Source organism: Patagioenas fasciata, chromosome 1 (assembly GCF_037038585.1).
Source record: "Patagioenas fasciata isolate bPatFas1 chromosome 1, bPatFas1.hap1, whole genome shotgun sequence".
NCBI classification, from domain to species: Eukaryota; Metazoa; Chordata; class Aves; order Columbiformes; family Columbidae; genus Patagioenas; species Patagioenas fasciata.
The window spans coordinates 171,989,328-172,005,672 of NC_092520.1; the positions used below are offsets into that span (position 1 = coordinate 171,989,328).

The 16,345-nt window shown below is 35.4% G+C and overlaps 1 protein-coding gene across 2 annotated transcripts in view; it reads right to left on the reverse strand.

Moving 5' to 3' along the window:
* The window catches only part of BLTP3B (bridge-like lipid transfer protein family member 3B), a 59,407-nt gene that overhangs the window by 30,010 nt on the left and 13,052 nt on the right, over positions 1-16,345 (reverse strand). For both annotated transcript variants that reach the window (XM_071800419.1, XM_065838020.2), the window contains 8 exons: positions 13,093-13,255; positions 11,919-11,957; positions 8,853-8,944; positions 7,127-7,316; positions 4,749-4,889; positions 3,966-4,136; positions 2,486-2,666; positions 955-1,038 (listed from right to left, as the gene is read on the reverse strand). In XM_071800419.1, the coding sequence (XP_071656520.1) occupies positions 955-1,038; positions 2,486-2,666; positions 3,966-4,136; positions 4,749-4,889; positions 7,127-7,316; positions 8,853-8,944; positions 11,919-11,957; positions 13,093-13,255 (1,061 nt within the window). The remainder of the gene's footprint in view (positions 1-954; positions 1,039-2,485; positions 2,667-3,965; positions 4,137-4,748; positions 4,890-7,126; positions 7,317-8,852; positions 8,945-11,918; positions 11,958-13,092; positions 13,256-16,345) is intronic.

Sequence of the window (16,345 nt, forward strand, 5' to 3'; positions counted from 1 at the left end):
CAATCTGTAGCAAAGAAAGAATCATAGAATGTCCTGGGAATACTCCTGTTCTTAAGCATATTCTTTTATGTGGCTGTGTATGTTTATTTGACCCACACTAAGTCAAATCTTTGAAGACGCTAAAAACCCTACTTGCTACTTATGAAAAAAAAAGACTGACACTACAAGATTTCATTTGCAACCATGAGTGATGAGAAGGGCGCAAGGCAAGCTATGGCCAACTTGCACCTTTAATATATGTGGATAATCACGCCAAAATGACTGTTCTGTATTAGTAAAAAGCAAAACAAAGCACAACCAAGCCCCTCACCAACTGAAAGCCCCTCCACTTTACTGGATTCCCTTTGATCTCAAATTCAACAGCAAACCCACACTTTGGCTCTTCTAATTTTTTTAGATTTCTGAAAAAACATATTTACTAGGAATGATTTATAAGAAATGTTTCTTCAGAAATTGCTAACATCCATTTAATAACAATTCCTTAACAAAAGGCTACACAATTGATCTTGTACACATTGGGATTCTAGTTTAACAAAATTAAATTAAAAAACCCAAATATTTCTTGGAAATGGACATTAAATTATAGACTTCCTTATGGAAAAAAATCTAGCAGATTTGACTCTTGCAAGTATCCAATTAGTGAATTCTCAATCTGCTGCATTGCCCTCCCCTGTCAACACACAATTTTTTTCATGTCAGAAATGTGTAAACACCATTTTGTTGATCAAACAAAACGGTGAGAAGTGTTTGCCTTATTCACAGAAATTAAACTGGTTCCCAGGTTGTTGCCTTTGTTGTTTCTTTTTGCATACAGAAGGAAATAAAAAGGCGTGTATTTCAAATGCTTTGGAATTATTATCCAAGCCCTCTACATACACATAAAACAACAAATATTTAGTATTGAAGCAAGATAGCTACATTCACAGGTAATTCACAAAATGCTAACATTCATACCTGCTTTGTGAAATGGATAGTAGTCCACTGTTAAATAGCTGAAGGAAAGCTGCATGGCCCCTCCTGTAACACGTCTATTTGAGTCTGTAAAATAAACCAATGCTCAGCTCTCCAGACATTGTATTTAGCATGTTAATCCTCATGTTGGTACATTCCTTTAAACACCTAATAGCTACTTCTTCCTCCCTTTTACTAGCTCTCCATACAATCTCATGGTCTTCCCTCAACATTTTCGTTCAGGTGGTCTTCACCGGTTTCTACAGGTCAGCTTGCAGGACTCTGTGTTCTGTACTCACTCATTACTAACAAATCACATATTGTTTTAAATGACATTAAAACCAACTCTTTGTACACATTTTACTGCAGTTTTTCTGAATAAAAAAAACCTTCTCACACTGAATATGTGATTATGATCAGTCTCTTAAAGTCAACATGTACTTTCAAGAATATTGTAAATATATTTTCTTATTTTATTTTACAAATATTATTGCAGTGAAGAGGTCTTCTGAGACTCCTCTGTTCTGATTTCTCCACTGCTAAATTTAAACTCCATGGACAAAACTAAAGGACCAACAAAGAGATCTTGCTAAGAATGACAAATCCCAACTGCAGTAGATATATTGCACATAAGGAAATACATGCCTAGCCAGCCAACCCTATCCTCTGCTGCTCTGCAAGTGTTTTCCCCAATCAGGGAAATACATTCACTAAACCCCAAGTTTTTCAAACTCTTTTCTTCAGCAGACTTTGCATGCCTCTAGAAATTATATATATATATATACACTGCTATGTCATTCTCTTCTGATCACTTTTAAAAGGTACGAAAGTAATGTCATTTGTCTTCTTTTTTTAATTATAAATATGGCACACTGACAATCCTTAAATTTAAAAAAAAAATGTACAAATATTACACACAAAATTATAAGACCTCAAAGCACTCGTTTCATTCTTTCAACTTGCTGCAGAGCATACCAAATTCTCTAAATTAGTAACACAAAGAGGACTGCTCTTTTGTTGGTCTGTATTTTATAAGGAGTATTACAGAAGCAGATTATACGGCAACCCTTTCAAGCCACAATAATGTTGCCACGGCATTCTTGATAAGCCAGTTAACTTGTAATATAAAAGAAAAAAAAAAGAGCAGTAACAATCAGTCTGGACAGAATCCGTTTCTAGAGGACAAGAAAAGCACTGAAGCTAGTAGCACTATTATCAGTTTTAATTGCATTTACACTAAAATAATTATATCTAATGTCAAAATGTTGTCCTGATAGACACATCTAGCTAATGATAAATGTGTCTGCAGACATCGGAAGACAATTTTGAATATTCCTCTAAAATAAAGACAGAATCTTGATTTCCTGTGCGATCTGCTCTAAGTGAACCTGCTTTAGCAGTTGGGTTGGACTAGGTGATCTCCAGAGATCCCTTCCACCCCCAACCATCCTGTGATTAACATTACTGTATTCCTTATATTGTCTTCTGAAGATTATTACAGTTCACATCCATGCTATTTAAAAAAAAAAATTACCTTTTTCTTTAGAATGGATATCATCGCATATATGTAGGTCCAAATGAGAAATTACTAAGTGATGAGAAGTTTCCTTAACATCAAAATCATTAAACAATTTTACTATTGCATCATTTTGATCTGGTGCTGCTGTTGCCTGGTGTGCTTTCACCTGCTGGGAGCTGGGTGCAGGGGCAGAGCTCTGAAAAAACAGTCATATAGGTTTATAAAGTTTATCCTTCTTTTCAAGGATAAGTATTTCTTTACTTACTCAAAACAGGCCTTTCAAATAAAGAAAAAAATCTGCACCACATGCATTCACCTTGTATCATTACTGAGATTTAAGTGTGCTATTTTAGAATAAAGCTAAGTCAAACTAATGGCCAGGTGCCACAGAGAGGCAATGCCAGTTCATCCCCCATTCTCCGCTTCCCCCACACTTCATTACACCCGTCACTTGCAGAGCTGGTATTTTTCTAACTTCTGTTGCAAGCTCTTCAGGCAAGTAAACAGCAGAAAACCAGTCATTTGTGTTGGGTTTGTTTCTGCTAGTTTTGTTCCTTAATTTTTGTCACAATAGAGTCACACGTAATCCAGTGCCAGTACCGGGGAACGAGTGAGATGCAAGTACAGGGAACTGAAGAACCATGGACCGATGACCATTAGATCGCTATAGCTAAACCATCAAGTCATCTTGTAAGTCATCAGGACCACCACAAAAACTAAACTCTCCATTACAGCACACTAGCTGTATTGTAAGAGATTCTACACAAGTGATTTTACTCAACCAGGCTTAGCAATAAATTATATTTTAGTTTTATAGGACTATCTTTTATCAGTGTATTTGCGCTGCTTCTTCACAGACAAGATGAGGTCCCTCCCAACAACACTCAAAGTCCAGTTTGCCTGGTGTACTCTATGTGCTGAAAGAAGACCAAGATTTACATAAGACTATCTTATATGCAGCATCAACATCACATCTATGCCAGCAAAAAAATATGTTAAAAGCAGTATTATTTTGCACTATATACTCCAACAAAAGAGCTGCATGAAGGAAAGCTCTTACTAAAAGCTAACTTTTCAGTATCACAAAAACAAACTGGACAAGCATTTGAAATCATTATAGCAAGCATATCTATCCATCCACACATCAAAGTTCACTTAGTGTGTCTTTATTTATTTTTAATTCATAAAGAGAAAATATTTGGAGAGCAAATTTACTAAACAGTTAATCAACTGTTAAGTAAACACAGAAGTCCAAATACTCAGTATGTGGATAGAGTAATGCAACTTTTTTATTTAACATCAACACACGTCATCTTGTAAAATAAACTCTTTTATACTACTGTGATTCATTCCAAGAGTAAGTTAAGATGTATAGCTGAATGAAAATGAGTAACTGAATATTCTCTAAAATAAATTAACACAACTAACCACACTGTGTTGTACATTAGAACAGCAACACTTGCTAATGATATAGCGAGACAATCAATTATTGTACCTGTGCTGTCTCAGAAGCCAAGCTTTTTCTCTGTTCTGTTGATTTCTCTATGGCTTCACTAAGAGATTTGGCGTACTGTACCATGGCTTTCAGCTGGGAATCAGTCAAAACCCATAGCAAATCATCCAGAATCAGAACCAGTTTTGATGCCACTACATTACAATCCTTTAACTGAAAAATAAAAATTTAAACAAGTCAAATGGGTCCATTAAATACTTATATTTTTATATGAAATACAGAAAAAAAAAAAGTGAATGCAAAACCACACTTTCCAAAAAGCAAATTTACTCCACATAAAGAGAATCATAGAATCATTTAGTTTGAAAGACCTTTAAGATCACTGAGTCCAACCATAATAACAAACATATATTTTATTTTATTCCTCTCATTAATTATAAAATGCTTAAAATACAGAATATTTGTGTGTCACTTTTTATTTGTTTGGCACGCACTGGATATTAAATTGATGCATTTCTCTAAATGCAAGTAATGTAATATTGCCTGAATCTAGAGAGGTAAGACAACATGCATCATTATAAATAAAGCTCTGCAGGTCAAATGTTTTCACTAGTAGGACCGGTGCAAGGTCTTCATCTTCAAATTCTGCATTCTTGTAAACTCTACAGTCTTACGGATTATATGTTACTAAAAATTTAGTTCAGGGAATCCTACATTTTACACGGACTAAATTCAAAACCCTTACAATGTGCATGTATGCATTAAGAGCAGGAGTTAAAAATGAATTCATAAAATAACAAAATATTTCAAACGTTTCAAGTTTACCCTTCTTTTAAGCGTGACCCTAATTTTGGATTGGTTAGTAATCAGTCGAACTGGAGCACTCATGATTTCATGCTTAGAACTCTGGATTGCATCTGCTTCTATTCTGATCATCTGCCAGTTGATTTCTTTAAAAGTCAAAACCTTTAAAGAGAGAGAAAAAGAGAAAAACACCTTCATGTAATAGACAGTTTACTCGTGCCTAAGTATGTGCAGGTGTGCGTGTGTATATGTATATATCTGTACATATATACACACACGTGTCCTTCATGCAGAGCCACATGAACAGAACAAATACACATCACTTGTCACTCCACTTACAGCTGTTGGGAATTAAAGCCCTGATTCTTCTCTCTACCTCTAGAATGTCACAGAAACGTTAAGTTGGTTCAAAGGAGGCAGAGGTAATAGGCAGCATTTAAAATATTCAGAAGAAAATCAAGGTCATGATTACTGCATACTAGGTTGCTTGTGGTGGAGGTAAAAAAAAAGATTGTGTTATTTAGTTTCAAACTGCTAAATCCCAGTATACACAAAAAGAGCAGGGAAGGAAGCAAAACTACAGGATGAGAGAGGCTTTTGGAGTGTTTTATTTCAGTTAAAAGAGAAAGTTAAACATTGAGCACATACACACTCTACAAGCTTTGAATCCATTACACGGACTTCTAGAAGACACAGCAATCAAAGACTAGAATGATACAAGAGCAGCAGGTACAGCTGGATATGCCAAAATCAAATATGGGAAGATGAGTGAGCAGCAAAACCATGGAGAACATCAAATGAACAGGACATCAAGAGGAAAAGAAACATTAATTCTTATTTCCCTAAAACGCCTTCCTAAATTACTCTCTGAAGAACAAAAGGTCAGCCATATAGAAAGTGGAAGAGGGAAGAGTTTGTTTGCTATGTGTCTTATTTCTCAGCTGTCATTCTTTTGCCAACTTGAAAACTGCACTAAGTCATGCGAATATAAGCAGAGACTTCAGTAAAACATAACCGATGTGTTTGGGAAGCAGGCACACACAATGAAGTGAATAAGATGGAAAGGTGCAGTGGAAAGTAGCCCCAAAAATACTACCTGCAGGAAAGCAGAGTACCTACCTACCATCCTCATCCAGGAGACGCCACATGAATGGAAGCTTCTAAAAAAATTCTAAGGAGATTCCTACTGCATTAAGAGTGTAGCTACAGTGCAAACCTAAAAGCTGACTCCTTTCAAATGTAGTTTAGCACTAGCTATCTTTATAGTACGGTGTTGGTTTTGTTCTTTCACGTTTCAACACAATTTATGGCTAAGAAATCATTCACTACAGTTCCTACAAATGTGTGTTTCCAGAATTCATTGCACTAAAAAGGAACACTCCTCAAGGAAAGTTCTGTTGTGTATGGGCTAATTATTCAGAATCAGATTCTTCTTAGAAAGCACAAAATCAAAAAATATGGCAACACAAAACTCCATCTACTCAAACTTTATGTTTTCCTCTTTAGACTTCATTAACACATAAGCATTAGCCTACAGATAAACTGCAGGAAAGACAAACTGTCAGAAAAATAGCTTTGAACTTTGTATTTTTCTGGTATTTTAAATTATAACATTCTCTTAGAGTTTCTTTCCCTACATAAAAAGCAACTACCAGACCCCTTTAAGTCTGAGTAAACTCCGTTTGCTCCATAATAATCAGCTCTAAATAAACAAACATGGGCAAAATTTGAAACACTTGTTTATCCAAGGCCAGATGCATGCCAAAATAAGTCCTCCTCAATAAAACATACAATATTTAGAATCAACCCTACAGTCAGTACAGGTTTTACCTTGGTTACATGGGAGAAATCCAAAGAATATAGTGTACATCAAACTAGAACTTCTACGTTATTTTTCCCAGACAGTAAGGTATGTACTTTACTGCTGCTACTTTTTGGTATACATATGACTTAATTATTCCAAGAAAAAAATGTTTAATGCTTGCATAGAAACTTGATTAAAACTCAGAAGTGCTTAAATAAATCCTTATTAGGCAAACCCTCACAAGCAAATAAGTAACCATGTAAAGCTTTAAAAATAATAATAAAAAACAGCACAACAACCTGGTCTAGTTTGCAGTTTAAAGTGCTTGGATAATGTTGGAGGGGAATACTACACGTGCTTGCCCTGGTCTTCGCCCTTCCCACTTGGGCCACTGCTAGAGCTGTAACATTTGATCTGACTCACACCCACCGTTTTCACATCCTTGAGTTCCTAGAGTACAGCTGAAATTACCGAGCACAGAATGCCTCCATTTCCAATAACAGCACGTTTCCTACACTGCACAAGGTTGCAATTCAACTTCCTCCTCCTTTACACAAAAAACAACGAAAAAAAGTTAGCAGAAGAGAGTATTTACCTCTCCACGTTGAGCTTCTTGTATTCTTGTAAATCTGAGGTCAGCATGTTCCCAGTTTGCATTTACACTATATATTCTCAGCTGGGAAAGTTCAAATGAAGCATTAAAGGCTTTTGCGCCAATCCTTATTATAATGGAGTTCACAGAAACTGAAATTCCTTCTACCACTTTTTCAGCAAAGCCATATTCACTAAAAAGTGAAATGCCAACATATTAGATATATACCTAATGAAAGGGTGCAAAATTAAACAGCTGAAATACGAAATGAAATAAACCATAAAATAAGTTCCTAATGTATTCTATATTTACGATTTTTTGTTAAATATAAGCAATCTAATTTACAACAGCTTCTGCTCTGCCCTATGACCCTAATCTCAAAATAATCATTTAAGAAAATACTTTGGATCAAGATCAATCTCCATGAAGTATAACAATTAATGCAGTTTTCCATGACACATATTTTATACACACAAAAAGACAGACAAATGTACCAAAAAAAAATAAAATACACGTTATACATACATAAAAATAGCAGTCTACAACATTTTGTAGAAATCCTACTCTTCTTTACATGTACATAAGGACTAATTAATGTCAAATTAATTATTTGACAATTCCAATCTGGTGAGTATTTATCTCTATAAGCTATTCCATCCATTAAAACAAATATCTTACATACATGCAAAATAGCATGAAGTGACTGCTTTTTTTCATTCTGTAAAAGAAAGACATTCTAAATGGATGTTACATTTCTACACCAAATCAAGAGGCAGTCCAGTATTAAAAAGGATAAAGCAGTTGTAATTTTTTAAATAATGTTATGCATTCTGAATGTTTTAGATTAGTGAATGGAAAATTGTATTTTAAATATTTCTTTAACATCTAAAATTTTTGCCTTTGGGTTGTTTTTAATGCTTGTTTTAAAAGCACAGTTTATGTGGTTCGTCATTCCTTTTCCTTTTTATAACTTTCATCCTACAGAGAATCTCTATGGCAATCATTTTCCAAGCTGTATCCTAGAAGAAATAGAGGCCTATGGACTACTTCTACATCCTATACAGAAGCTAAAATAAGAAAAGCAATCGTATTTATCAAATTCATTTCTCTGTCTATGGGTCACACTATTCCCACTGAAAAATGTTTTGGGTCCATAAAGATAAAATTGCTGGGGGGGGTGGTGAGGAGAGTCAATGATGTAATGCTATAACGTCTCCTCAAATTACTTAATTTTTGAGATATAAACTATGCATGAAATCTTTCAGTAAGATTTGCCTGATACAAGGAAAGAGAACTTTAAAACACCGCAGTAATAAATAGCCCTTAATACTGTTGTTTTAGACCAAACAAACTTAAGAGAACCCACCCCAACACTATATATATTTTCCAAATAGCTTGAAGACAAGCTATCTGTAATTTTCAAAAAAACTTTATATCAATTAAACTTGGTATATTCTTGACGCAGTAGTTGCATCCATATGAAACACACTCAGAAGGTTCCATACATAGTTCAGATGTTCTTTCCAGGCTTGGGTCTGGAGAGTTTCATTATCACTATACATACGTAACACCACCCAGAAGTAAAAGAATAAAATTTTAGAGAGATGGCAATAGCAAGTTACATCCCCATATATTTCTGGAAACTTCCAGGGGATCTAAATGTTTTACAGTAATTCAAAACAAGTATTAAACTTTTATGGATCAATTACTTGTAAGTATCATCACTGACCTCTGCCCAGATGCAGTTGCTATAGGAGAGGGTCCATTAGGGGCACGTGGCTCTTCACAAGTGCTCATTTCCATTACAACTTTATCTAAGGACTTGAAAAAGAAAACAAAAAATTGGAGATTTAAGAGGTAACAAAGTTAATATACAGAAAATACTTCTTACCATGACAATTTTCCCATAAACTTTTGTAACATACAAGAATTACCTTTTTTTCTAAAATTTGTTCATATAAATTTTCAAATTTTGTGCATTCTAATAGACCTCCCAGTCAAATATTGGATTACAGAATTCTTGATTCATGACTATCTACGACACACATGTTCAAAAATTGCATTTTGAAAATGGCATGATTTAACATGCACTCATCTGGGTTTTCTTCCTATATGGTTGTTCTTTCCATGAAATATTTAATACCCCCTGAGTTTTCCAAATGATTCAATAAATTCAGAAAATTTTAACGGAAAATATTTGAAACTAGTCCTCTAAAATTCATGATAGCAGATGAAGTTTTGTGCTACATCTTCAAAACAAAATCTGAATATATATATGGTATACACACATGCGAATATACTCTGTGCGCTTCAGGAGATCTAGTAGAAGTAGTTTTTAAAAAGATACATTCTCCTATAATTTGCAACACATCATATTATAGTAAAATTGTATGCTACTATTGTATCCTTTCCACTTGAGGTGAGACCCTTACAAAAGAAGGTGGGCATGAAGGGAACGAGACACCTAAATCCTATTTTAAATTAGGGTTATACTTAAATAGAACTATAACACGCATTATTGATAACGCAAACTACCAGGGGTGAAGAGAATGGGAATAAATCAAATGCCAAATTTCATTCCCAGCAACAGAATAAATCCAAAATTTTCCTAACTTATTTTACAATATTTGTTACCTAAATTTATCATGCCACCTGGAAAGGCTCTTAATTTAAAGCATATAGCTCTGAAATCTTGTCCCGTTAGAAGCTCATTCAAAACACAACAGCTGATGTTACTTCCTTGTCTAGCTCTGTCCGTATACCGCCCCTTCTGAATTCCTACATTTACTCCCTCTCTAGGTCAGACAAATCACACTAAAAAGCATTGTCCTCAATTTTAGAGTTTTCATGATCTTTGTTATTCCATTGTGTTAATTATGCCTGTCTTCATTATCCACTTGCTCCATAAACATTTTTGTTTGCTCTTCTCGCCCACGAAATGTCCTGACTACTACCTAGAAATTAATAATCTCTTTACTCTGGATTTATTTATACTTCACTGTATTGTGATGCTTCAACCAAAACATTAGCTGTTAACAGTAAATCCGGACATTTTAAAATTATTTTCTCAGCTGCCTCAATGAATAACCTGCCTTCCAAAACAATAACAGAAACAATCAGAACAAAAAACAATCCCTTATTTTTGATGGTGGGGGGAAGCCAAGATTTCTCCCATTTTTGGATGTTTGACCACTCTTTTAAGGTTTCTTCATTTAAGATCTTTGGAACAATTTCCTTCACTACATGACTAGTGCAAAGAACAGTAAGGCAGTGATTTAAGCTGTTTGTGTAACTGAAACAGGAATTTACAAAGAAGCCCTGGATGTAGATACCTGTCTATTCTTTTTTCCCTGGCAACTACTGTACTTTGATACAGCAAAAACTGCTGCATAGCACCCTTGGATCCCCAAAGCACTCCTAAAAATTATATTGTTTATCATGTAGAAACAGAAATTGCTTATAAGCAAAGATAACTTAGTATTTCCCACGTTAACAGATGTATTTTCACAAAGGATAACTCAGCTCAATTAAAGTACCTTTGGCAAGCCAAGTGGGTTCTAGTTATCTCCTAGGCTATGCAAGCAGATGATGATGTTCCAACTTGATCAAGCTCTCCATAGCAAAAATATCCCCATGAAAACAGTGGAAGTTCAGTGATGTATCATAACAAAGGGCTGAAGTTGGACACTTAGGCCACTGAATTCACCTTCCTTTAGAAGTCAAAAAGGCTGTTGTACAGTCTGACATTGAAGAGAACTTTCGTTATCAATTTCCATTTAATGCATGGTTTCAAGGAAACCTTATTGTAAAAAAGGTGACCTTGAAAATTATCTTGGCCTCAAAGATTGCTAATGTAAATTCAATATGAGCAAATCAAACAATCAGGCCTTGCTACTACAGGTCAAAGCACGTAATCTTTAAGAATAGTACGGCTTAAACTGATTTCCTAGTTTGGCAGCTGCATCTTAGAGTCAAGAGGTTGAATCATCCCAGCTCAGCATTACCACACTTCAAGCTCTGTGTGTCAGCAAGAAGCTGCACAGACATCAGTGCCTTACAACTGGGTCACTAGCAAATGCATCAAGTATTTAAAACAACATGTCGCTTCCAATTCCTGAAGAATTACAGGCACATTAAGGAATTCACTGCAAGACTGGGAGGCACGACAGTTAAAGCAATATTCATTCTTAAGTAAACACAATTAAGGAAGTTTAACCATGCTCAAGCAAGTCACTTCTGGTGCTACCACACTTCTTAGTATACTTAATAAGAAAGAACAAAATTAAACAAATGCAAGAATTAGCATTACTTCTAATTGTTTGTGAGTCCTATATATACATTTAATCCAGGCTGAATCATAAGGTGTGACAGTAACTCTATAAATGTTACGTTATCAAAGCTGCTGTAACTGAGATCATTGGGTAGAGTACAGGTGTAGAACAGAAAAGTCCTTAGAAAAGAGCAGCAGGAACTTGTAAATAGGTTTGTTGGACAAAGACCTACACTTCAAGTAAACCCAAATTAAGATATAACGACTGAAGAACTTAACTAAAATTAGCTGACAGTCAAACACTATATTGCTGATGCCCAAACCCATAGATTAAAAAGAAAAACAAACCTACAAACAAAAAAAACATTAAGGCATTTGGTCCTGATCTGTCACTACCCAGAAGACACTTAGGAAAGGTCAGTTAATGATTCAGTTATTTCCAGAGTCAAGTCACAAGAACCATATAAATATTTCAGACAGATTCTGCTACACAGAATATATTTAAGAGTTGATCTCATAACTCACCAAAGAGATGGGATGTGTTTTCAATTTTGTCCATGGTATCTGCAATAGAAAACATTATTCTAACGCAACGTAAATATTAAAAATACAGTAAAATAAAGTATTCGTTTAGAATGTGTTTTACATATACAAATTATATCTGTAATTCCTGTGCTCAGAATATTACTTTCAAAATATCGAGTTTATCTGAAAATATCATATAGTAAAGTTACACGTATCTATAGATTTATTTTAGATGTCACAAACAGAACTCCAAAATCTACTTATTGCTGAGCAGAAAGCAGAGTAAGAAAACAGAATCTGTCTCTTTAATACTGAGTTGTCAAGCATCAGAAAAAGCAACACTGTCTTCCACATTCTTTCCTTTAAAAGGAAAGAAAATCCACATTTGGTCTGTTGGCCTACAAGTAACTGGATGCCTGCAACAAAACATCAACTTCACTGCATTCATAGAAATCGGGACAATCTCTCCTTTGGCAGGGGTAGGGGTGAGGGGGAGAAAAAAAAAAAGAAAGAAAAATAGAAAAAAGAAAAGACAGGCTGAAGCGCTGCCAAAGTTTGACCAGATTGTAAATTCTATCAAAAATAAACCACAGCTTCATCACTTATTCTCATGTTAGCATACTCTATCAGAGATGATATACATTGTTTCAATTCTTATCAGCCACAAGGATCAAAAAAGCAACCTCTACTAGATTTAGAATGTTTCCACATTGCCCACAGAGACCAGAATCCCTCAGAAAGATATTTTTTGAAATAGGAAAGGAACAAGAGGGAAAGCAACAACAAGAGAGGGGTAAAGAGAAGAAATAACACATACAAGAATAACACATAATTATAGAAGACTAGTTAATATGGGCAAATACAAGCTTTCATCTCCACCACTATTTTAGAACATGCAAGAATAAATTCTACTCAGAGAGAACAACAACAACAAAAAAACAACAACAACAAAAAAACCCACTGCTTACTTTCATTGTTTCCAGACATATTTAATGTCACCACATGAGGAAAAAAAGATAAGTTATTGCTGGCAACATCTTTGTTTTTCTCTAAAATTTTATGAAGCACTCATCAACATTTTCTATTAATACAAGGTTGCTTCAAAGTTTACAGAGACAGAAAGGACAAAAGAAACATTTGGCTAATTACCATTCTGGCACAATAAAATACTCACCCTAATGGATGCTTTATTGCAAAAGACCTTGTTTATAGCAAGCCATGTTGGGAGATCCAGCATGTTCTGAAGCACCTCTTGATCCAGCTCTAAATTGGTCAGTTGACCTTCGCCCTTCAATGTGCTCAGGTTGATCTTGTCAGGTGACAGATTTTTGGTGAATCTAAAACCAAACATGCACCTTAAGTAAATACACATAAAGCAATCGGAGCTGTCCCACATATAGCTGACAATTTAACTTAAAGCAATGGTCTAGAGGTGAGGAAATCATTTTAGGTTCCCAGGTACAATTTCCCCCTGAAAAGACATGGTACCATGAAATTGCTTTGTCCCTCTAAATTTTTGCATCTTGTTAACTCCATTTACAAATACATAAACAAATTTAAATATATTATGAGGTATCTTCTGACTTGTCCATCACCTAGAATAACAAATCCTTCAAAGTATTTAACTATTTATTTTAAACTATGTAAGTCAGAAGTTAATCTATTTCATTTTTCTTTAGCTCTTCAGAGGAAGGAAAAAAAAAATCCCAAACCTCTACAGTTTATACTGTCATTCTTAGAGAAAGCAGGAGTGGCTTAGAATTCACTCAGGAGGAGTAACAAAAAGGTGCTCCTTATAAATAGTAACTTTCTATGTACATTTACAGTTAAAAATTTACAATATTTATTAGGTTTAATCATGAAATTGAATAACAAGTTAGAAATATACATACACACAAATTTACACACATACAGCACCATGGTGTATATAAATATTGGATGAAAATCTGAAAGGTCAATCTGATATACAAGGGCTAACCCCCATAACTATTTAAAAGAGTACATCTGCAATAAATATCATTATACTTCAAAGGTGTTATGATTTGCTGATACAATAGAACCATCTATGTGACCATGGCAAATGGTTCACATGCTTGTGAGATAACACGGCAAAAATCACAGGTATTCTACTCCCAAATCAGCAGCTGTAGCATTATATCTACCACACGCTGAAGAATAAGCTGTACTTAACCACACTTGCATTGTTGTGAAAAATTATTTCTGCTCGTGATCTGGGTCTAACTTTACAAGATTAGGTAGTAGAAGATACTACTGTTTGCAATACACTTTGTGACTTTTCCCACCAAAATCTCCCCGTGCTGGTATTCTGCCGGCAGAGAGCAAAGGAGTTTTTCCATCCATAGTGATGGAACGTCGCCCTGAAGCACCAAGCCAGAAGAGTAAACCACAACATTTCCTTTCCATTCCCAACTGGCCTACAAGGTCCTTGTTAAGTCAGAGACTCATGGGGAGATGGTGGAAGAAGGTTGGAAAGCTTTTCCTCTTAACAGTTTCCAAGCGTGGCTCAAAACACATCATGCATTTTTGTCAGTCCAACTGCTTTGCCGCATTCTTGCAATGGTTAACTTTGGAAGTGCATTTACCCAGCCTGATAAAATGCAAACATCCATTTTACCACCCCTATGAAACATTCAGCCAGAAGTCATAAACAGAGTTTCATCACCTGTCAGTTTCATCACCAAAAAAAGGAACACTCAAAGATCAAGACATCTGGGGGCGGAGGTGACCCGGGGAAGAAGCTTATTCAGAATTAAAAGTTCCATTCATTTTTTTTTTAAACTATACCAAGCCTGAACTTATTCAGGATGTATTTGCAAATAATATTAGACAAGTTTCTATGAGAGAAGTGTTGCAGGTGTTTCTGTATTGCTTACACAGCATAAATTATCCAGAAGGAATGAGCTTTGATTAATAATATATTTTAATAATTTCAGTAATGAAAATATATTAAGATAAGACTATTCTAAATGCTCTAGAAAAAATACAATGGGGAAACAAAAAACAATGATTAAAACTATTTACTTTTCTGGTTACCCTTCTTTGTTCCTTTTAACAAGAAAGGGTAATGATAAGAGGTGAATAGCCTTGCCTCAGGAAAACATATCGTCAGTAACCACAGAACATAAAACCTTCTAGCTCAGAAATCATTGACAACTCTCATCCGACATGGCTAATTCAAATTCCTAAAAGAAAAAAAAGCAGCTATTGAATGTTTTCATTCACATCATAGTATCTCTCTCAACTTTATAGATGAGGGTTAATGTAAGAATCACAATTTGGTGTTATTTTAAACTCACATTTACACAGAGAATGCCAATACACATGCACACAGACACACACAGAGTGTCACAAGACTCACGCTCTGTGCAAGACCCCTCAGGGTTCCCTGTTGCTGTGCCACACAACTTGGAAACAGATCTAAACACCATCTTGGTCTCAACTACAGGCACATCACGGTGGAACCCAGAGGATCTAGAGGAGTGGGTTTCCAAACTTCACAGCAAAAAAAGACACCTAAACACTAGTAAGGAGGAACATGGAGACAGCAAAGTCAATCTTCAGTTACTTCTGACATCCTTCAGACAGACAAAATAGGAGCCAGTCCCTTCCAACATGGAGCAGAAGGACAGCGAAAATCGTCTCAACAAGGAGCATCACTTTTCCCTTCATTTCTACTTCTTTAATTCTTCTGAGAGGGTTGCTTTGAATTTGTTACCTCTCCTGCAGTCAGCGAAAGGGAAAATGCGCAGAGTGCTGCCTCATTCGGCACAGACCGACACAACAGGATTTCCACCTCTAAGATGACACCCTTCATTTCCAGGGTCAGAGAAACTCAACAGGTGAGCTGTGAGCAGGTATTTCAGGTATAGGCACCTCTAGCCGCAGATCTCTTCATTCCACTTCCACGACTGGAATGTGACCGATGAGCAGATGTTGAGACGACTCTGGTGTTTCCTCAAAACCCATAGTAACTTCATAATACGTAACAGCCACGGCTGCTTTGTCCAGAGCCAACTTTCCACCGTGGATGCCAACACTTTAGGTTTCTGTGCCAGTTCCCTGCTCCTTATAAACTCAGTTCTTCCATAGAACACACTTTTGTTTGTCTGTTGGATGTTTTCAGCACTTCAAAACCATTTCATACTACTTGATATAACAGGAAAACCTATTTTTATAAAAACACTTTTATACATTTTTTTACAAAAACTGTATTTTACAGTGGCCTCTACTTAAAAAATAAAAAGTTAGAAGTTGGCCTATTGGGCAGCTAGCCCTGCAAAACACAATGTGATCACACCCATTAGTTAGAATTCACAAGAATTCAGATCTTCATGCGTAAAGCTAAAAGAAGAGCCAAACGACAAAAAAAAAAACCCACAGCATATTCAGTTAAAAAAGAAAAAAAA